Source organism: Chinchilla lanigera, unplaced genomic scaffold (genome assembly GCF_000276665.1).
Source record: "Chinchilla lanigera isolate Chin_1 unplaced genomic scaffold, ChiLan1.0 scaffold00015, whole genome shotgun sequence".
Taxonomy (NCBI): domain Eukaryota; kingdom Metazoa; phylum Chordata; class Mammalia; order Rodentia; family Chinchillidae; genus Chinchilla; species Chinchilla lanigera.
This window is the reverse complement of record NW_004955416.1, coordinates 12,712,607-12,735,966: the sequence shown is the minus strand read 5'-3', so window position 1 is coordinate 12,735,966 and position 23,360 is coordinate 12,712,607. Positions and strand designations below refer to the sequence as shown.

The 23,360-nt window shown below is 37.8% G+C and overlaps 1 protein-coding gene across 3 annotated transcripts in view; it reads left to right on the top strand.

Moving 5' to 3' along the window:
• The window catches only part of Eftud1 (elongation factor Tu GTP binding domain containing 1), a 131,481-nt gene that overhangs the window by 53,691 nt on the left and 54,430 nt on the right, over positions 1 to 23,360 (top strand). For all 3 annotated transcript variants that reach the window (XM_005381461.2, XM_013512538.1, XM_005381460.2), the window contains one exon: positions 2,712 to 2,850. In XM_005381461.2, coding sequence (XP_005381518.1) covers positions 2,712 to 2,850 — 139 coding nt within the window. The remainder of the gene's footprint in view (positions 1 to 2,711; positions 2,851 to 23,360) is intronic.

The following is a 23,360-nucleotide window of genomic DNA, read 5'->3' as shown; positions in this document are numbered from 1 at the left end:
TTATTTATTTATTATTTATTATTGCTTCATATTACTGAGTCCATTACCTGATCAGCTGTTAGCATCTTACAGTCTCTTTGCATTAAGAGTCCAGACATGGCAGAGCTGGGTCTCCTCGCCTCTCACAAAGCTGCCATCAGGGCATTAGCTGCCTGCACCTTAATCTGGAGGACAGAAGAGCACAGGTTTCTTCTTACTGTTGCCTGCCCTTGCCTCCTAAAGGCCGTCCACAGCTGCTGTTTCTGTGGACTTTCCCAGCTTGGAGGCTTGCTGGATTAAGCCTTTAGAATGAGTCTGCTCGCAAGATAGTCTTATAAGAAGTTCTATCATCTTGGAGTGACCTCCGTTACCTTTGCCATAGTCCGATGTGTGGAGGAAAGTCTCATAGATCCTATTTATACTTAAGTGTGGACACCAGGCAGCAAGGGTCAGGGAAGGGCACTTGTGTTCTGTCTGTGACATTTTCTCTTGTTTTCTTTGTAGTTTTATAATCTATGTAATTCACTTCTAGAGAATGCATTGTTATATTTACTTGCTTTTGAACATTGTATAAATGGAATTTTATCACTGTTATTCTATATCTTGCTTTTTTAACTTAACATTGTGAAATTAATCTGTATCCATGCCTCCTCTTGTAGCTCATTTGTTGTTCACTGCAGCATTGTATTCTGTTGTATAACTATTTTGTGTGTTCATTTTCCTGTTGTTTCATATTTGGGCTGCTTTCTTTTTTGCTGTACAAGTGCTACCTTGAATGGCCTTGCACACAGTTTCTTGGGCATCCTTGCAAGATTCTAGGGAATATATCTAGAGTGGAGTTGCCTGGTCTTCAGTCTAACAGGGTAACTCTGAAGTTATACTCCAGAATCTTTCTGATTTACAGCTCCAACTCTTCCATGTCTTCAACCAAAATTTTGTATTGTTAGGCTTTTAATTTTTGCCAGCTGATGAGTATGATACAGTGTGTTGTAGTAGTTAATTTACATCTTATTACTCTGTAGTTTACACTGATCAGTCTTATTTTCTACTGTGAAGATACCTCTTTGGGTCATTTTCTTATTTTTCTTCTGTACTACTTAAAAAAAAATACTGGTCTTTAAATGTCCTTGGTATATTCTAAATACTAGTTGCTTGTCAGTTTTAAGTTTTGCAGATTCCTTTTACAGTTTTAGACTGTCGTCACGTTCTATTTGCTATTTTTTGATGGGTGTAAATATTAATGTAGTTGAACTCATCCATCTCTTTATAGGTTTTGCCTTTTATAATTTAAGGAAATTAGAATTAGGACTGTGTTGAAATTATAAAAGTTTCTGTGATACTTGTTGAAGTTTAATGTTCTGCCTTTCATATTGAAATATTTAACCCACTATGTGTAGCTTGAAAGGAATTGGCTTCTATCCTGTTTTTTTTTAACAATACAAATGACCGGTTGTTTCAGCATTGTTGATCCGTCCATCTTTATCCACTAATCTGTTTTGTCAACTTTGTCGTAAATCAGATTTCACATGCACATGGTTTGGGTTTATTTCTGGACTGTTAGATTTTTCCCCATTCTTTCCCTTGTCTATCACTGCCTAGTCAGTGCTATCTTCGTTTCTAAATGTTTTGCCATCTAAACGGTTTTAGATGGCAAATGTTTTGCCTCTACCTTTTCGTGTGTGTGTTTTATTTATTCCTGACTGGTTGCTCCTTCTCTATTAAATTTAGAGTGAACTTAAAGGCTTGTTAAGGTTTTGATGGAAAAATATTTGAAGTCACTACATCTCTTTGGCATGAATCAGTGTTTTTTCAGTATAGCATTTTTAGTTCCTGAATGTGTTAAGCTTATACATTTATTTAGGTCATTTTTAATCAGTTTTTCTTCTGAGTTGTAAAGTTTTGTTTGTTTTTATAAAGGTTTCCAATCACCTTTGTTAGACTTATTCATAACATATATTTTGTTCCTGTTTTAAAATATACTTTCTGTCTATTGCTGATCTATAGAAATATTCTCAACTTTCGTATCTCGATCTTGCACCTTTGCTGCCTTGCTGTTTTACTAATAACTTACCTGTAGCTTATTTTTAAGTGTATGGTCATATTATCTGTGGATAATCCTATTGCTTTCTATCCAGTCTTTATATTTTAAATTTTTTTCCAACTTCAGATCTGCTTTTGATTTTATAAGAACATGTACATTTAGATACAGCATGTGCTGGAAAGATCGTCATTTTTCTGATGTTTCCAAGTTTACCTAAATTCAGAAGACCCTCCTTCCACTAAATGTTTATGAATTTAATTACCTATACTACTTTGTTGAATGCTTGAAGAAATTATCATATGATTAAAATTCTAACAGTAACAATGAGTGTTGAAATAACAGCACAGTAGTCACCAGAACTGATGCGTGACATGGTTCACATCACTACTGCCAAGGGCCTGTGGAGATCAGCAAAAATGGTGCTGCTGGTCACAGCAGGATTTATAGTTCTTAGCCTTAGAATTATGAATAAATGGAAATCTGGACAGTTCTTCATAGTTGAGAGATTTTACTATTTCAAATTTTACTAATAAATGAGACATTTTATCATACTATTTCATATCAGTATGTCCCAGGTTTACATGAAAGATGGCTACACCACACTTTACTGATGAATAAAAACAACTTTATAGATGGTGCGTTAATGGTTTCCCATGCCTCCTAACATCCCCCATGGTTTTTTTCTGCCCAGGTACCATCAGGCTTTTCAACTTCCCCTGATGACCTCCCCACTGTGCCCCACATGGCGTGCTGTACGTTGGAAAACCTGTATCTGCTGATGGGAAGGGAACTGGAAGAGCTGGAGGAGGTGCCTCCAGGAAACGTGCTAGGTAGGCACGCTGTGTGTCACATAGAGATGATCTGACAGGCTGCTGAAAATTTGGTAGTGAAAGAAAGAATTTTTCAAAAATTTCTTTTTGAAAGAAATAATTGATTTTTTTAAGTTTTGCTACTTTTTTGTGTGTGTGTCTTTAACTTAGTGTATTTGAGTAAACAGCATGTGAATGAGTTGGTTGCTATTAATTATAATAGCTCTATTTCAAACATATGTGTATTGCTTAAGTAATTCGTGAAGGCGCTGTCCTAAGCTGGGGTTCCATTTATTGTGGAATAACAAGAAGAATCCCTACTCATGTAAAATTAGTTTTGATGGCTAAAGTATTTTTGGCTGTGTACAGATTTGATTGTAAATTTTTGGAAACTCTTCTGATGTAAGGTCTATTTAAACTCATTGCTGTTTTTTGCGGTGCTTTTTATGCTCTGAGAATTGCTTCTCTAACAATAGTTTGGCTGTCAGCTGTCAATTTTTTCCATATATTACCGGCTTGGCCTCTGCCCATCATGTGTAGAAGTTTTACTGTCTGATGTGCTTCATATACCCTCAAGACTCAGAGTGAGGACTTTTTGTTGGATTCTCATAGGAGCCAGGGCACATTGTGAGATGCTGGATCCCATTGTGCTCTTGGATTCACCTGTAGAGCTATTTATTAAGTGATTGTATGGACTGAGACTTTTAAGTTTTAGAGGAAAACCTTTGAATATTGGCCCAGAATAACTACTGGTTTGTCTGGATTTTGTGGATCTTGCTCCAAGAAATTTGCCGATTATTTCACCTCTCCCCTGCAAAGTTAGGTTTTTTCTATATTTTTTAATTCATTTAAAAACAGTTTTGTCTGAAATTGGTAGAACCCTAGCTTCTTGTCAGTGTTACCTATTCTTTTCCATCCATTTGGAAAATACCACTGAACTTTAACAGTTGATAGAACTATATGCTGCCACACACACCTTTAGCAAAAAGAATATTGGAGGAAGAATGGAGCGCACTGTACTCTGTTTTGCCGCCTCCCATGGAGTTCAAGTACTGTTGAGACACAGTGCAGTCCCTTTGTTTCTTAGTGGGATATGCTGTGGAAGATCATATGCTGCACAACTGAAAGCAAAGATGCTCTTGTCAAGTGGATTCTTTCGTAGCATCTCTTCCATATTTGTGTTTTATCCCCAGTAGAGGCCGGGAACATGGTATGTGTTAATTTCTGGTTTTCTTCTTTCTGTTGTTGGATTTCTAAACATTGTCCAGGACTGAGGTCATGTATTCTATAAGGATGGAAGCCATTTTTCCTTTTTCTGCCTCTCGAGGCAGACTTGGTTCTGCCTTCTGGTACAGGGACACCTACTGTAAGCTAAGATTGTTTCTTTCTTCTTGGAGAAAATAGGTTCATACCTCACTCATTCATTTTATCTTTTCAAAAATTGTGAGGCGGTAAAAGGAGCTGGGGTGAAGGTAAAAGTACCTGAACATTTGTTGGCCACATTTACCTATCGGAGAACAAACCAGATGGGCACTCCACTTTGGAACAAAATGAATTAAGAAAGAAAAGCCAGGCTTATTTTCTGGAAGAACTAGAATTGTATTTAGCTATGGGTAAAATGAAATACATCATCTTAAAACTCACTCCTTAAGAAGCCCAAGGAGAGACTAGCCAGAGCTGCTGTGGTGGTTCCCGCATGTCACCAGGGAGCCAGGTTCCTCTTCTGCACTGCAGAGATCAGCATGTGGCTTTTATCCCCGTGACAAGGACCACAGTGGCTCTTGTTCTCCAAAATTCCTCATAGGAAGAGGGCACAAGGGTCAAGGCTTCCTAAGAGAAGTAATGTTTTTATCTGGGGAGAAATATTCTTTCTGGTGACATCCGTATATGTTCTCATTTTTATAGTTTGGTCATATGGCCTTAGCTGCAAGAGAGGCCCAAGACTGAGTGCTTTACCCTTATAGCCTCTGTAGTTAAGGCAGGCAGTCTTAGGTTATGAGTGGCTTTCAGCCTACCAGTCCGCACTATCTGCCATATTCTCCACCCAAACCTGGTCTCCTGGTGGAGTCTGGAGCCCCTCTGTCTCAGTACTGTTTCTTTTCATTGAGAAGATGGCCCTCTAGAAGGACTGTGTATTACATGTGAGGATTTAGAACCCATCTTGGCATTCTAATTTGCCTTTTGAAGTAAGATATGCAGTAATTGTTTTCTTTCTGTTAATTGAAATCTGATTTGGCCTCCTGTATGACTAGAAAGTATTAGTGTACCAGAAGTAATGCTGGTCATAGTTTTGCCATTACCTAGTTATATGGCTCAGGCTGGTGGTACAGCCTTGAGCGTCACTAGCATTGGTTTCCTAAATGACTTGCATGAGGGCTATGGCTGCTAACTTTCCTTATGGTGAAACCAGAGTATCACTTGTAATTTTTTTCCTAAGAAGATTAGGTTTGGGTTCACAGGGCTTCTTTTATTATGTTTATCATTTATCCTAAACTTTGAAGTCATATCATTGAATAACATTGTACAGAACATATTTTATTGTTGTAGCTATAAACTACTGACAGAACTATATAAAAATGCATTAACAAAGTTGAACTGTAAAATTGTCATTATATAACAGCAGTTGGATGTCCCAGTAGAAATTAGTAAGGCCAAAATTCTTAGTACTGTACTTATAAGTACATTATACTTACAAATACTTATATGCTTACTTTTGTGAGTATCCCAGTGGCTGGCAAAAAAAAAATCTAAATTAGACTACTTCAGAGTCTCTCCTAAACTTCTAACTTCTAAGGCTTATTTATTTTTTTTAGAATATTCCCAGTATAACTTCATTAGCATAAGCAATGAATGTTTTAATGCAGTTACTTGGTTGGGCTGATTGTCCATTTATTTGTTTATTTATTTTTGTCTTTTTGAGACAGGGTCTTGCTATGCAGTTCAGGCTGGCCTTGAGCTCACTTTGTAGCCCAGGCTGGCCTCGAACTTGCAACAGTGCTCCTGCCTTAGCTTCCAGAGTGCTGGGATTACAGGCGTGCACCACCATGCCCAGCTCTGATTACTCATTTAAATGGCTCTATCAAAACATGTTGGACTGGTTACCAGCCTCAGAATCGTAGAATAACCTTCTCAGGCCTGTTTCATCTGTTCATTGACAAAGAACGTGATGCATGTTCATAGTAGCAACAAGAGTTTTATCAGCCAGGGTGTTTAATAAAGACAAATCTTCAAAGGTAGCAGTAAATTTAAGACAAGGTAAAAGAGGCAGCCTGGGAGTCTGGTGTCAAAAGAAGGGGGGGAACCTTTGAGACCAGAAAGACAGCGGGCACCCAAGGGTACTGAACCTGAGATTCCAGCCCTCAGGCTGCTGGGGTGAGTAGCCTGAGACCAGGTATGTCAGCAGAGCTTGTTTGCTTGAAATAGGTTTATCTTCTCAGTAAGCTTGAAATGAAAAGGATAAGATGGTTTCATTTGTTTGGAATGATCTGTGTGTTCTAGTTACCTGTTGCTGCATGGTAAACTACCTGCAGCCTAGCAGCTAAAAATAAAGATGACTTTTTCTGCAGTTTGAGCATGGTTTGGTGGGGGCAGTTCATCTCTCATGTCTGCTGAGGGAGTCCCAAGCCTGGAATTAGAATCGTATGAACAGTCTTCTGCTCAGATATATGGAGGTCAGTGCTAGTTCTTTGCGGGAAGTAAGACAGAGGGCTTTCCCATGGCTTCCTGGTTTATCATAGTGTGATTGGCTTGGTTTTATGGTGGAAAGTCACAGGAAACTGTGTCATCTTTTATGACCTACCCTCCATGGGCTGCAGCTGCATGACAGTCTCACCCTATTGACTAGAAGTAAGGTACCAGACTGGCCCATATTCAAAAGGAGGCAGCTACCTTCACCTTTTTAATGAAAGGCATGTCTAAGAAGTTGTGTATATGTTTTATTAAAAGGACCACACTACTCATTGTAGATAAATTCTTGTTTCCATTTGCATTTTATGAGGCCCATTTCAGATCACGCATCACAGATTAAGAGAGAATTTCATAGTGGTCAGGGAAGGCCTGTGAACTTTGTTTTTACTTTACCTTAGAGAAAAATCATAATTCCTACTTAACAAGAAGATGGTAGAGAGTAGTATAACTGATATCCATATGCTTTCCATCAGAAATAATAGAGTCGGTAAATTTATCAAGTGCAGATGAAAAAACTTACGTTGGAAAAGGAAATGAAAATATGATATGGCCTTCTTGGACATTTTGGAGGGTATTGTTAAAATCTGAAAGTTCTTTTATTGGCACTTGAAAAATACAGATTGCACATTTGAACTCAGCTATAACTTACTTAGAACTTTCATGTACTGATAAGTTTGGAATAGATTTTGTGGTCTGGAAATAGTTGATTTAAAGTTTAAGATCATCTAATTCCAACCTGATGTTGTAAAGTTGATATAGGTGGAACCAAAGAAACCTTACTATGTTTAACACACAATAGCCTTTTGTTCAATTCTCTACCAACAATATTCCTAAAAATAAATGCTTGCTATAGGCTTCTATAAAAATGTGAAGGGAAATTGAATTAGGGTTCCAAATCTTTAGCCTTTCATATGTACTCTTTTAGATATCTTCCATATGCTTAAACCTTTAAAAATTCAGGGACATATTCTGAGAGGAAACATGATATTCTTCTCTTCACAGCATGGGAGAAACGATAAATGTTAATTAGCCTTTTCCTGAACCAGTTTTAGTTCAGCCGTGGTTGGTTGCTGGGCTGATGAGAAGTCAGTGTCAGTAGACAGTGCATACCAAATCATGTGTCTGTGTCTGTGTGTGTCCCTAAAGACTGTGTCTGCGTATTTCTGTGTGTCTTTGTGTGTTTGTCTCTTAAGACTGTGGGGTACTTTCGTAAATACTTCAAATTTATTTTCTGAAGAGTTTCTTGCCGGGCATGGTGGCACACGCCTGTAATCCCAGAACTCTGAAGGCTGAGGCAGGAGGGTCATTGCGAGTTTGAGGCCAGCCTGTGCTACAAAGTAAGTTCAAGACCAGCCTGAACTGCATAGTGAGACCCTGTCTCAAAAAAACAGAGTTTCTTTTGAATGAACATTATTACTAACATTTACACTTGGAGTGAATCTGTAACAGCCTTTGTAGTCATTTCTTAATTTTAGTAGTCTTAATTGATTTTAGTGGTTTTTCTTTTAGTGAAAATGTTTTTTTAATCTAATAGTTATGCTTTATTTTTTATTTTCATATTGCTTATAAAAATGTGGTAAATAATAATAGTTAGTATGTCTAGTTTCCTCCTGATTGTAGTAGAAATGTCCCTAGTGTTTTTAAGCTTCAGGTTGGCTGAGCGTCTTCATTAAGATATTTCTTATTTATCATGCTGTGGAAGTATTTTTTTAAAAAAAATCAGGAGTAGATACTAAATTTTATTGATGTGTTCTTTTTTTTTTTTTTTTTTTTGGTTTTTTGGTTTTTCTCCGGTACCGGGAACCGAACTCACGACCTTGCACTTGCCAGGCAGGCGCTTTTGCCACTGAGCTAAATCCCCAGCCCCTGATGTGTTCTTATTTACAGAGTTTTTCTCCTTACTGGAACTAATTCTGATTATTAGAATGTCTTTGCATTCCTAAAGAAAAACTCCAGAGTATTTGATCATTTCATATATTTTTATATACTAATATATCTTTTATATACTAATTTTTAACTCACATGATTTTATCTAGATCTTTTTGCATAAAAAAATAAAATTGGCCATTGTTTTGTTGGTAGCATGAACATACTAGAATGGGACACTTTCATCTTCACCTTTTAGAGCAGCACTATCCAATCAATAGCCTGTATTATTTTGTTATTTAAATTTAAATAGATTGAAATCATCAAACATTAACTTAGTAAAATTGTACTGGCCACATTCCTCATACTTGCTAACAGTGCATGGCTAGTGGTTGCCATGTCAGACAGTAGGGTCTAAAGAAATTTATATGCTGTGTGAGAATTTTCTTTTCTTTGAAAGTTTTGGAATACTTCTTTGGTAAAATCAACTGAACTAGATGTATAAAACGTTTGATTTTTTTTCTTTGTCCTGGTTTGTCTCTGTCATTTATAATTCTGTATGTTCATATATTCTTACTTGATTTCTTTATTATAAAAGTTTGTCTTTTTAAGATACAGTGCTCTCAAATTCATTTATGGAAGCTAGTATCACTCTGATCCCAAAACCCATCAGCAAAAGTAAACTGTAGGCTAGCCTTCTTAATGAAGAAGCAAAAATCTTCAACAAGATTATTATATTAGCAAATAGAAAGCAGCACATTATCAAAAAGATCATACATTATGATCAAGTAAGTTTTATCCCAGAGATGCAAGGATGGTTCAACATAAGTCAGTAAGTGTAATACATTGCACAAACAGAAGCAAGGTCAGAAACCATATGATCATATCAGTTGATGCTAAAAAGGCTTTGCACAAAATCCAACACCATTTTGTGATAAGCACTTTGAAGAAAACAGGTGTAGAAGGACCATACCTGAATATGATAAAAGCTATGTATGGCAACCAGTAGCCAGCATCATATTAAATGAGAAAAAATTAAAAGCATTCCCCCTGAAATCAGGAACAAGGCAAGGATGTCCACTGTCACCTCTTCTGTTTAACATGATACTTGAAATACTAGCTAGAGCAACTAGGCAAGAGAAAGAAATAAAAAGGATACATATAGGAAAAGAAGAGCTCAAATTACCATTATTTGCAGATGACATGATACTCTGCATAGAACACCCTAAGAATGCCACCAAAAAGCCCTTAGATTTAATAAAGAACTTTGACAGTGTAGCAGGATACAAGATCAGCACTCAGAAATCATTAGCATTTGTGTATCCCTTAAGTGAACGGGGTGAGAAGGAAATTATGAAAACAATACCTTTCACTATAATGTCAAGAAAAATGAAGCTAGCCAAGGAAGTTAAGGACCTCTACAAAGAAAAATATAATACTCTGAAAAAAAGATTAAAGAGGACTTAGCATGCCCACAAAAGAATCATTTGGGCTGTGCATATATCTCAGTGGTACAGCACCTACCTGGCAAGAATGAGGTCCTGAGTTCATTCCCAGTACCCACCCCAAATAAAGATTGAAGAGAACGTCAGAAAATGGAGAAATGTCCCCTGCCCCTGGCTAAGCATTACCAATATTGTCAAAATGGCCATACTCTCAAAATTGTTACACAGATTCATTGCAGTCCCAATCAAAATACCAATAGCATGCTTTATAGAACTAGAGAAAACAATCCTAAAATTCATACGGAGCCAGAAGAGACCCAGAATAATATAAGAAGTTTTGGGCAACAAGAGCAAGACAAAAGGCATAGCAATACCGGATTTCATGCTATACTACAAAGCAATAGTGATAAAAATGGCATGGTACTGGAACAAAAACATACGTGGATCAGTGGAACAGAATTGAGGATACAGAAACTTCCCCTGACACATTCAGCTATTAGATCGTCAACAAAAGGGCCAGAAACATGTGTTGAAGGAAAGATAGCCTATTCAGTAAGAGGTGATGGGAAAATTGGTTATCTGCTTATAGAAGATTGAAACTGGATTCTTATCTCTCATCATATACTAAATTAAAATCAAAATAGATCAAAGATCTAAATATTAGAACAGAAACATTAAACCTACTGGAAGATATATGTAACACTTGAGGACATAGATGTAGGAAAGGATTTTCTGAACAACCTCAATTACACAAATAAGAGCAAGAATAAACAAACAGGGTTATATCAGATGAAAAAACCTTACATACAGCAAAAGAATCAATCAGTAGAGTAAAGAGACAACCTACAAAATGGGAAAATTTTTTGCTGGCTGCTCCATAGAGGATTAATATCTAGAATATAAAAAGAATTCAGAAGAAATTAAACAACCTAAAATTAAAGACCCAGTCAAGAAATGGGCAAGAGAAATGAACAAACATTTCACAGAGGAAGAAATACAAATGGTCAAATGATATATGTAAACATGTTCAACATCTCTGGCCATTAGAGAAATGCAGATTAAAATAGTGCTAAGATTCCATTTTACTCTGGAAAGAATGGCAGTCATTAGAAATACTAGCATGGCTGTGCTGAACAAGGAACCCTCCTGCATTGTTGGTGGGAATGTAAACTAATGTAGCTGTTGTGGAAATCAGTATGATTATTTCTCAATGAATTGAAGTTAGAAATTCCATATGACCCAGCTATCCTCCTGCTAGGTATCTTTCACAAGGAGCTTAAGACATATACTACAAAGATACATGTATACCAGTGTTTATAGCAGCACAGTTCATAATAGCTAAATCCTGCAAACAGCCTGTATACCCACCAATGGACAATTAGATAAAGAAAATATGGTATCGATAGTGGAATACTAGTCTGCTATAAAGAATGACAAATTTGAGACATTTATAGGAAAATGAATGCACCTGGAAAACATAATGTTCAGTGAAATAAACCAGACATAGAATCTTAAATAACATATGGTATCTCTTATTTGAATGATGGAAAGTACAAAGAGAGTAATGAAGGATGGATAGAAGGGGACAAGAGGACAGATCTCTTGGCATAGGGAAGTGGTCCAAGGGAATAAGGGGGACGGGGAGGAGAAGGGAAAATAAGCATAATGAAGGTATGTCATGTACAGACACCTAATAACCTCAATTAATGTAAAAATTATATGCCATGATGTGAGCTAAGATTAATATCAACAAGAATAACAGTAGGATGGGGGAATTGGAGGAGGCTGAAAGGGGATTAAAAGAAAACAAGCTGTGGTATGTACACATATCCACTCCCCAAGATGGTTATAAACAGCATGAACTGCAAACATGTTCTAAATTTAAAAGTTTGTCCTTTTAAATTTTAATAAAACAGCTCTTATGTATGGTTTAAATTGTTTTTTAAAAAATAATTTGAGGGGCGTTTAGTTGTTTTGCTCATTGCTGATACAAATACCTGACACCCTAAGTTAAAGGAGGAAAGGTTTCAGTTTGTAGAGGTTTCAGTCCATTATCAGCGGCTCCAAGGCAGGGTGGCATGGCAAAAGAGCATCACAGAGGAGAAACAGTCGTTGGCAAAGCAGGGCAGGCAGAAGGCAGCGAGGAGCAAGTGACAAGTGGCAGCAGTGTTCCTCTTTCTGTCCTTTATAGTCTATCCAGATTACCTCTCTCCTGTAGGGCAGGTAGCACTCATACCCAAGGTGAGGTGCCCTTAATCCTAGCATCTCACCGTGACTCAATCCCAGTGTCACACACTCTAGATCCAGACACCTCCAAAAGCCCTGTCTATGACATTGGGAGGCTTTGGAGGAACAACCAGCCCAAGCTGTAATGGGCTGAGGTCATAACTCAGTGGCAGAGCACTGGGGCCTTAGTATGTGCAAGGCCCTAGGTTCAAATCCTTAGTTCTGCAACAATAACAAAATTAAAAACAATTTTCGGTATAGTATAAGCCATAGTATAGGTCCAGCTGAAAATACAGAGATGCTAAGAGTTATCTCTTATAAAGACCAATCGTGTGTGTGTGTGTGTGTGTGTGTGTGTGTGTGTGAGTGTGCATGCATATGCACATATTTTTAGAATATTGAGACTTTTTTTGATACTGCGAATTGAACTCAGAACCTTGTGTTTGCCGGGCAGGCACTGTGCCACTGAGCTATATTTTTAAAATTGTGGTAAAATGCACATAAAATTTATTCTTAGCCATTTTAAGAATACAGTTCAGCAACACACTGTTTTTATTTTTAAAATATCATATATACTGTTTAATATATAATTTTATAATTATAATTATATCATATATAAATATATGATAAAATATATGTATATACACACACACACACACACACACACTGTTTTGTAACCTGTACTTTTTTTCTAAGAGACAGTCCCTTCTCTGAGTATTATTCCCTTCTCTCTATAACTACATTTGTTATAATTCCCAGAATAATGTTAAAATAGTGGTTCAGGGGGCTGGGGATTTAACTCAGCAGCACAGAGCCTGCCTGGCAAGTGCAAGGTTGTGAATTCGATTCCTGGTACCGGAAAAAAGCAAACAAACAAAATAAATAAATAAATAGTGGTTCAATAAGAATCTTCTATTCCTTACAAATAAGAGTTTTATATTAGTATGTGTACTGGATAGTGAATTGATTGTGAGAAATGTGAAATACAAACTGGATGTCTTTATAATGAAAAAAATAAAGTTTGTATTTCTGTTTAATAGGTCAAATTTTAAGATGTAAATAAATGCTCAGATTTATGAAATGATATTTTCTTAATCTTTCAGTTGATGTGTATGGTTTTTCTGCTTTGATCTATGTATGCCATGAATCATAGTAACACATATCCCAGGACTAAACCAGTTTTGCACTCCTGGAATAAATTATTTGATGAGTGTGTTAACAGAGCAGTAAACTCAGTTCGTCGATAAAGGCTGAATTATTTATTTGGTTTTGGAATAAATGTAATGAGCTGTCTTGGGGATGGGACCCAGATCTAAATACAGCATTCCTTTCTGTTTCGTATATACCCTGTACACACAGCTTGACGGTAACGTGATGCAGTTGTTCTAGCATGGCTGCATTTGAACTGGGACCTGACACATAAGGTCAAGTGTGGAATTTTCCACTTGTCTACCCTGAGTTTCAGAGTTTGAATTTTAGCTTCAGCTTATATTTTTGTGAAATGTTGCAAGTTTGCTTGGTCTGTGGTTTTTCGTGTGTATTTCATATTTGCGGAGTTTAGATGTTGATGTTAGCTCAGATGCGTGAAGCAAATAGCAAATTAGGGACTGGTATCTATTCTGTGGAAACAGTTTAAATGGCATAATACTAAGTTACAAACGATAAGAATTTTCTGGTCCTTAGAAATTTTGATACTGTTGATGAAATCACCTGTACCCGGGTTGTAATTAAATAATGTCCTTATTGTACTGTCCATTTGCAGTTGTTTTTCCTGACAGCATTACTTCATGCTGTCTGAGATAGTGTGGAGACTACTACTAACAGTAGTTATAATATTGGTTATAACAGCATTTCTTAGGGCTTACTATATGCTGGAAAAATACTAAATATTTGGGAGTGATTATGTACTTCCTGTCAGATGAGATAAACATATTTTACAGAAAATAGAAGCTTATGAATATTAACTAACTGGCCATGATCCTGTAATAACATATATTAAGAAAACTAGGATTTTGGGGGAGGTTATTGTTTAGCCTTTTTTTGCATATCTGTGTTTATTTAAACTTTGTTTTTATAGTACTTGAGTCTTCCTTTTCTCTTGATCAGTCCTTCTACCCTTCATATTCAGGGGGGGTTGTATATTAATTTATATAGCATGTTTATTAAATCCTACTTCTGTTCATCATAGATTGTTTTACAGTTCTGTTATTATTTTCGAGAGTTGTTTTTTTTTTTTTTTTTTTTTTTCCTAACGAAACCTTTTGTGACCTGAATGTTAGTATGACTTTGGCATAACATCTTTAATTTTCTATATAGTGTTCTCTTTGTACCCTAATGGAACACTTTCCAGCCAGTGGACTACACTTACACAATACAGTGTGACAAGCTGTTGATCCTTTTAGCGCTTGAAGCTACTGAGCAGGTTATAAGAAGGTGACTGTCCCATTCTGGCATCTCAGATTAGATTGTTAGCATATGTTTGATGGTTGTTTATTATTTAGATTAAATCATTTCTGCTAATTCTCATTTTCTCTGATTGAAGTAATTGACTATAACTGTAATTTCTTTGGAATAGATAAATACAGCTTCATACTTTAAGAACTGTTTGCTGATAAGGTCCTTACTACTCTAGACCTTATACAAGAGCAAAGAATTATAGTTTTGTTTGTGAACGGAATTGTTTGCAAAAAGGAGCATTTATGAACTGAGGTATCACTGTACAGTATTTATTTTAAGTTCAAAATCAGGGTATAAATTTGTTAGGTTTTTTGTTTTGCACTTCCAGAAGGAAGAGTATTTCTTGAGACCTGAGGATAGTTTGAAGGAAGGTAATTTTTTATTAAAGAAAAAATTTTTAATTAGAAAGTTAGAGGCAGATAGGAAAGGACTTCAGTTTAAGTGCTTGAAGGAACACACTCTGATACAAGGGTTCAGACAGGATCACTCACAAAAGCAAGAGGCCAGCTTGCATTCATTCATTCATTCATTCATAGTATGTTATGTAATCAATACATAAGGATTACATGCCCATGGGGAGTTAGCACATTTACATAACACATCTTGACCAGGGATATAGCTCAGCGGCACAGTGCCTATATAACACATCTGAATTCTCTTTTCCCTCCCCCTTTTTCCCTCCCCCTTTCATCTCTGGGTCCCCGTGAAAGGTAATTTTTGAGTGGTAACAGTAAATATGAATTTTGAGTAATGGCAGTAATTACAAAGACTTAATATGTCTTTTTGTCTTTTCACAAAAGATTAAATATGTGCTTTAGAGGAAGATGATGTTGGAGGGAGAAGCATATTTCAAGTTTGATCTAATACATGTTGTCAACATATGTGGCAGACATGGTAGACGTGATGTAATAAAGGGAATGCATCAGCTGCCAATAATCCTGTGTGGTAGATACGGAATCGCTGGTGTGAATTAATATTCGTGTTTTGAATATTCCTGACTCCCAAATGCAGCAGTAACATTTCGGAGTACTATGTAAATCTTCGAGTAGTCTTAAATCTACTCAAATAAGCAGGCATCATGCATGTGCAACAAGAACAAAAAAATGAAGCAACTGTCTAATAGTGTAATTATGAGGTGGGATATTACAGTGAGTGAAAATGAATGAACAACTTATATGTATCAACTTTGGTCAGTCTCACAAGTTTAAAGCATTTTAAAAGAAGCAAGTCACAGACCGTTTATGTAAAAGCTAAAAACATGTAAATACTGTGTATTGTTTGGGAACAGATACATATGCATTAAAAAATAAATGCTCAGGAAGATAGCAAATTCAGTTCCCTTGAGGACATGACTGAAGAGAAATACATAAATATTAGCATTGTTTCTTCAGTTGAGTAGTAGGGCTATATCATGGTTTTTTTTTTACATTTTTCATACCTTAAATATGTAGATGTACAGTATATTGAAAAATTATGAAGGAAGACAGTGTTATTATCTTTGCTTGACATAGTTGGTGCTGTCCTATAGAATTAAATGGAGTGTAGCATTTTCCAGATTAAAATTCTAGCTCAGCTACCTTGTCACTTTATAACCTGGCAAGGAGCCTAACTTTTCTGATGCTTAGTTTTCTCAGCTACAGATGAAGATGGGAAAGGGCTGTGAAAAGATTCAGAATGACATACCTTGTTTCAAAAAGTATCAAAAAGCACAGTGTTAATTAAGCAACATGAATCATGACCATTCATTTATATATAAAAAATAAACAAAGCACTTAAGAATAAAGAATACTTTTCCAATTAATACAGATCATTTGTTTAAATGGAATTTGTGTATATGTATTCAGGATTGACCCAGGACCTTTGTGTTGAGCTACATCTCCAGCACTTATATTTTTTTGTTTATTTTGAGACAGGATCTCGCTAAATTACTCATACTGGGATTTAATTTGTAACTTTTGTTCCTCCTATCTTAGCTTCCCAGAGTCCTGGGATTATAGACACCTGCCACCATGTCAGGCTGCAGTTCTTTTCAGCTAATTTAAAAATTCAAGTGGACCATTCAGAAACATTCTGGGGAAGAATTTTCTGATATTTTGGTGAAGTCAGTCTGCAAGATGTTTTTCAACTGTGTGTATAGAAATCAGATGCACTAGCTGATGCTCAGATTTTGACTTCCCCTGTCGTTGCCCTTGGGTGTGCAGTGTGTATTTCTAAGTGGTTGAATCAGTTAATCAGTGAGGATCATTGAGATTAGGTGAAAGACAACATGAGCAGCCAGAAGCCATCTACTGTTCATCATTTATTTGTTCAAAGTTTACAATGTTTTGAGGGACATAAAGAAGATAGAAAGTGTGGAAGGATTTGCTTTTTGTTATAAAAATACTAGACTTTGGTAGATGAGAGCAGAATCTTTTGTTGGTCAGAACATTTCTTAGTAAGAGTATGAAGGTGGGTTCTCTTTAATATGGGGAGATAAACTAACTCCCAGAGGCAAGATGATGTTATTATTGAAAATGGTTTGTTTGGCTTACATTGTACACTGAAACCAGTTTCTTTCTTCCCTCAGCGTGTCTCAGATGTTGTGGGAGGCAGACAGGCACTACCTGGGCTGGAAGAGACCAAGGGGGTTAATGTTAGGCAGAGAGGTCTGAGTCTTTTTTCCTGCCACAGTCCACTCAGCCGGAGAGCGTGGTCCCAGGCTCCAGCAGACACCACAGTTGCTCCCTGAATGCCTTTAGAAGCGCTTGTCTCCTGAGCTCCGGGTGGAGAAGGCTGAGCTCAGGACCAGCGTTACTTAGTACAGTACTTGCAGCCAAGTGACACAAGGAGACCTGAAGTCCATGATGCTTTTTGTCTATTTTGAAAGTGCTCTTTCTGTGCCTCATAGACTCTTGCATTAATGCTTTGTGTTGTGTGACTCTCACATGCCTGACCCACTCTCCTAGGTGTGGAACAGGAAAGTATGAACCTGGGCAGTGCTCAGGCTGGTAGTTTCCAGAGGTGTATCTGCTGTCACGGCACAAGTCATGCATGTAGCGACTCCAGCCCTCTTCCCCATGGATTTCCTGTCATTTTTGCCATTATTAAATTCCCACAATGTTTCTGGGCTCTGTAGCCTGTTTCTGGGCTCTGCTCTCTTTTCCAATCTATTTGCCAGTCTGGTTTGATTGTAACCTCAGGGATTCGTTTTGACAGGGGTTCTGTCACTATAGTTTTAATAATTTGAAGCTGCTGGTGGACATTTATGCTTGATATGAACTTGAGATCATTTTACCTTTCCCAGTGCATTAAAGGTGTATGTTGAGATGTTTTATTCTATTTGTAGTTGTGACCACAGTTTCCTATTACAACACTCAATGTCATATAGAAAAATCGTTTCGTTGCCTTCTTCCCAGAGACCATTGCTGCACATGTTATTGGTGTCATCTGTGTCTTTCCTGACTTCTACCTGCATGAGCGTACATTCTTATGTATGTTCCTATAGCAGGAGGTAAATTCATATGTGTGAGTTGTTAGCTCATTTGGGAAGGTTGGCATCTTTGCAGTACTGAGCCATTTCTGGTGATAGGACCAGAAGAGCAAGCAGCCTCAACCCAGCACTGTGTTCTGATTTCCTATCTTTATTATTATCAGGCAAATAATTTTAAACGGTTAAAATCATTCTAGTATTAGTCTTTTGGAGGAAGAAGCCCTTCTCAGTTTCCTACAAGGCCTTCATTGTGGGCCTCAGGCCTGGTTATCAGCTAGGATTACTTCACTTCTGCCCATGGCCTTCTTACTGTAGGTTATTTGTAAAGCCCAGGCTTTCTTTTATTTTTAACTGTGGAGAGACCAACTGCTGTCTTAGTGGCATAAATTAATTCTAGAGCACCTGGGTGGCCTTTAATCTGGGTCCACTTGTCGAAGAGTTTGGCATTTGGTTGAGACCTTTTCCTTTGTTGACACAGCCTTTCCCTAATTTTTATATTTCTGGGGACTTGAGATTTGAAAGTAGATGGATTTGAGAGAGGGAGGAAGGGTTATACATTATCTTTGATAAGTTTTCCTTTCTCAGAATCTTAATCTAATCTTTAAAAGGAAAAAAAATATGCAATTTTTAACATGAATTGATCTATTGTTTGCTCTAAGAAAATCCTTTGCTTAATTTTATAGTCTAATTATTCACTTACATATGTTTATTTTGGGCTTGTTATATTGTTTAGTTCTATGCTGCTTGCAAGATTAGAAGTTTTACACTGGCTGCTTAAGATGCCAGTTATTCAGAGGCCCTTCGCAGTTGTGATGCCAACCCAGTAGCCAGTAAGGCAGCCTCTGACATGAGCAACAGCAGCCACTTCCCCAGCAGTAGGACCTCCTGCAAGTTGGCTGCCTGTGTGGGAATTTCCTGACCTGACTCTGGATCCATACAAAATAAGATTGAGCCAGATGATCTCAAGATTTTTCCTTCCCTCCTGGTCGGTTCTCCAGCAGCCCTTCCCACTGCCTGTGTCTCAGACTTCCCTCCCTTTTGGTTGATTTGCTGTTTTCAGTACCTTCTTTACCCTCCCCTCTGTCTGCAGGTTGCCTTCGGTGACATTTAACAAGTAGGAATTGCATCTCTCCAGAGAGTTCCCTCACAACCAGGAGCTTTTAGAAGCAGTGCTCATCCTGTCTGGATGCCAGAGAACCAACTGCCTTAGGGCTGTGTCTCGAGAGAGAGGTTGCGCTCCTCAGTCTGAGCCAGTTTAGAAGCTTGGACACTCCCCAAAGCCCAGCCAGCACCCTCATTTATGTGGCCCCTGCCTCAGATAGAGCTCAGTGGGCTCCTGCAGCTCTGTCACTGTTAGATAAAGGCAGCAGCTCCAGCCTGTTGTTCCAGCTCCGCCGAGGGCTGCAGCTACAGGAGCATGAGCACACGGGGGCAGCATTCCTGCAGCTCTCCACCCTGCCAGAGAACAGGAACAAAGGCATTGGCGTCTGTGGACTGCGCCCAGTTCCACACAGAGCAAGTGCGACCTGGGACTCTGGGCTAGTGAGAGGCTGAAGCTGTTGTGGAGGACACAGGAGTGCCGGGCAGCCTTGGGCTTCGCAGGCCAAGTCTTATCAGTCCATCCAGGATTCCTGGGCATGGGAGCTGTGAACTCCATCCCCTGCCATGCATGCGGGCGGCAGGCAGGCATTTTTATTATTGGAGGCTTAGGGTGACTGAGCCATTAATGCAGAAAAACTACAGTTAGTTTAGCTTGCCCTTTGAACCTGAAGAATGATTTGAAAGCATTTAAATTTATTTCTCTTCTCACACCTCTCTTCCAAATACTAAAGACATTGTTTCCATTGTATATATTCTTTTCCTTTGGTTTCCTCTTCATTTTGGGAATTGAATTATAGCCCCTCAGTTGTTTCTAGTTGAAAGAAGCTTCATTATGAAAATACATGGTGTTTGTGGCAATGAAACAGAATGTAAGATACCACTAAAACCCTGATCTCCATGCAGTTACAAGCACAATGTCACTACTTTTATGTTTCCCAGACAACTGGTTTTTTTTTTAATTTACAGCAGTTCAGTACATAATTGCATTAATGATCATATTTCAAAGGATTTGAGTCTGTTGATTGAAGTGCAGAATTGAAATAAAAGTTGTTATTCCTTCACCGTTGTATCTAAATTCGTTTCATTACATGACTGTAATGTCTGGAAGAAATCAGATATGCTTTGAAAAGCAAAGGTAAATTCCCTACCCCCTAGGGCTAAGGGTAGGGTGCAAAGAATATTTTCTTTTGATCGTAACAGAAACAGCAGTTAGTAGATTTATTGTAAAATGGTTGTTTTTCTTCAAAGCCATAGCCTTCAATTTTACTAAAATGACTATAGTAAGTTTTCATTTTTTAAATAATTCATATAATGTTTCATTATATTTGCATACCTTTCATTCATTAGTGTTCTTACGATCAATACATTTATTAATGTAATTGAAAGATACATCCAGCTAAATTTAACCAACATTTATTTAACACCTGTTACATGCCAGGTGTTCAGGAAGTCATTTTTTTTTCCTTAGTGTTCACAGCAAACTTCAGTGATAAATATATCGTCATAATTTTGCAGATGAAAAAGCAAAGTTTTGACTTACCCAACAGATTTCACTATCCCAGCCACCATTTATTTGCTGGGATTTTATATTCTGTGCAATTGTGTAGCTGAGATTATTTTAAATAGCTTTGTGACTTATTCTCACGGTGATTTAAGAATGAAAATACAGTTTTTGATACTCTGCCTAAAGCACCCCTACATTTCGTAATTCTTCCGGTCCAGTCCCTTTCTCCTGTGCATAGTCTGAGGGTTGAATAGAGGCCAGGTCTTCTCCAGGCTGGAGCAGCTGGTAGTGGGTATAGAGAAGGACTCCTTTAAAAGGGAGAAAACTGCTGGACTGGACGGAGGGCAGAGGGCTGCTCCTCAGAAGGAAGAAAACTGACGTCAAGGATTTGTAAGTTTTGCCCATTTTGGAGGATCCCCTTCACCCCTTCGCTCCTTCACCCCTTCGCTGTGCCCCCTCCTCCAGCCTCAAACCTCGTGCTCCAGTCTCACTTCCTGAGGACGCCTTGGTGCCGACATTTCTGCTCAGCAGAACTCTCCACTCCCAGGTGTCCTTTCTCCCTTTTCTGCCTGGTGAACTCAAACTCAGGTCCCAGCACAGATAACACCTCTCTGAAGCTTTTGTGACAGCTCTACACGGTCACACTTGACTCTGTCTTCCTTTACATTTTTACATTCTGTTTTCTAGTACATTCCTCTCAGAATATTCCTTCGTGCTGTTTATGTTCTCCACTGGTTGCCATGAGTTCCTGGAGCCAGGGTCACGGTTCTTGGGGCACATGGTTCTCTGACCCAGGTCAGGTGCACACAGGGACTCATGTGCAGGTACAGCAGGAGTGACTGGGTGCTGCCGGCCCCAGTGCTTCCTTGGCTTCTGCTGACTTTTAGCTTCTGGGTTATATACTGTGGGAAAGTTAAGGGATAAGTCAGGAAGACAGACTGGGGGTCTAGTTTATTGGGGTGCTTGGATTTCCAGGATGTATTTCTGGTTTGCATCTTTGCTTCTTTCTGATATTCAGCATGTTAACCAGGAATTAAGTTCTCCCCAACAGACTACATTAATTTAGAGGCAGCCAGGCTCTGTGTGTGTGTGTGTGTGTGTGTGTGTGTGTGTGTCCCTGTGTATGGGAGTGTCTTTCATATGTAGATATGTTAATCTGCCCAGACATGAGATACCTGAGTGTCTTTCACAGTGTAAAATCTTACAGTTGCAGGTAATGTGATGTGACCGATCACAGACCTTTTAAAATATTATTATTCTTTGGAATAACTGTAGTGTTTGCTGGATTTGAGTTTGGCCCATTTAAGTCCAATTTCTGTATAGTTCTGACATATCCACAGGATTTTGGGGGAGGGAGGCATAATAAATTTGAAAAACAATTCTGCAGTTAGACACATTTGTAACTAAGATCAAGTTTATTAAGTTTATGTGAAAATGTAATATTTGTCCCTAAAAAAAACTCCAAACATGTAGAAGGTGACAGTTTATTGGTATAATTATAAGTAATTTAAATTAATTGGTACTGAAGTCTAAATGATATAAAAATATTTCTAAAACTCACAAAATCTTTACCAAATCTAAATTTATTTTAAAATGTAAGTTTGTAGCTTTGTTCTTTACATATATCATAAACTTTTGTGGGTGTCCTGTTTTGTTTTCTTCTTTCTCCAGTGTGCCTTACTGATTTTTAGATTCTGAAAACAGGATATGGGAAAGTGGAACAGAAGAGGAGTTCAGCATTTGAACCCACCAGTTTACTCCTGTTTAGTACAGTGAGATTTTTATTTTTCTAACTAGGGAGGTATCGTAGCCTGGGTTACTCAGGATGTCCTGCTGTATGCCTGTTGTCTTAGAGGAGTTATTAACAGTGACCTTTCACTTTTGAAAATCCTAGGTTTGGTGATGAATTCTTTGTAGTCACTTTTGTTGTGACTGATCTATATTGTCCTTGTTTTATGGTTTGATTTTAATGATTCAGGTACATTTTTTACCACACTTCGCTATATTTTTAATTTTTTTAATGTGGAAGCCACATCATATTTTTATATCTATTAATAGCTGCCTTTCATGTATTTAACATTATGCTTAAAACATAAGTCAACAATAAAATGTTATCCTTTATCTCCTGCCAAGTTAAGCCTTGGACTCTTTAAATTTTCTTAGAGAATGATACTAAATTCATTTTTGTGTCTCAGTGTCTAGTAATGTGCTTTGAACAAAGTAAGCACTCAGGAAATACTTTCGGAATGGATCTTAAGAAACAGTTTGGCTTTCTCAGAATGGAAGTTTGTCCCATCTAGAGATATTTGGGAACCTGCAGGGAGAGGGGCTCAGATTGAATTTGGGCTAAGGATCCAGTCTCTCTCCTGAATTCCAGTTCTCTTGTGTTGTGAAGTAAATATTTCCAGATGGGTTTTCAGTAAACTCTTATTCAATTAAAGTTCTTTCAGATTCCACTGCTACTGAGTAAGAAGTCAAAGGAGCTTGCGGTGCCAGCAGAGACGGAAGCCTGGCTTGGCTGAATGGCCACAGCAGTGCTGCTGCTAGCACTGTCCTGCAGCTAGAGGAGGGTCCCAGGGTAGGTGGGACAGACCAAACGGGATAAATAGTTTGAAGGACATTAAGAGACATTAAGATAAATAGTTTGAAGGACACAACTTCTTGACATAAGTTGAGGATTTTCGTAAGCATGTTCAAGTGATTGAGTTATATATGTTTATAAAGAATAGATTGGTCTTAATTTGAAGTAAGCGTAGTAGTAGAAAGCTAGGTGTAT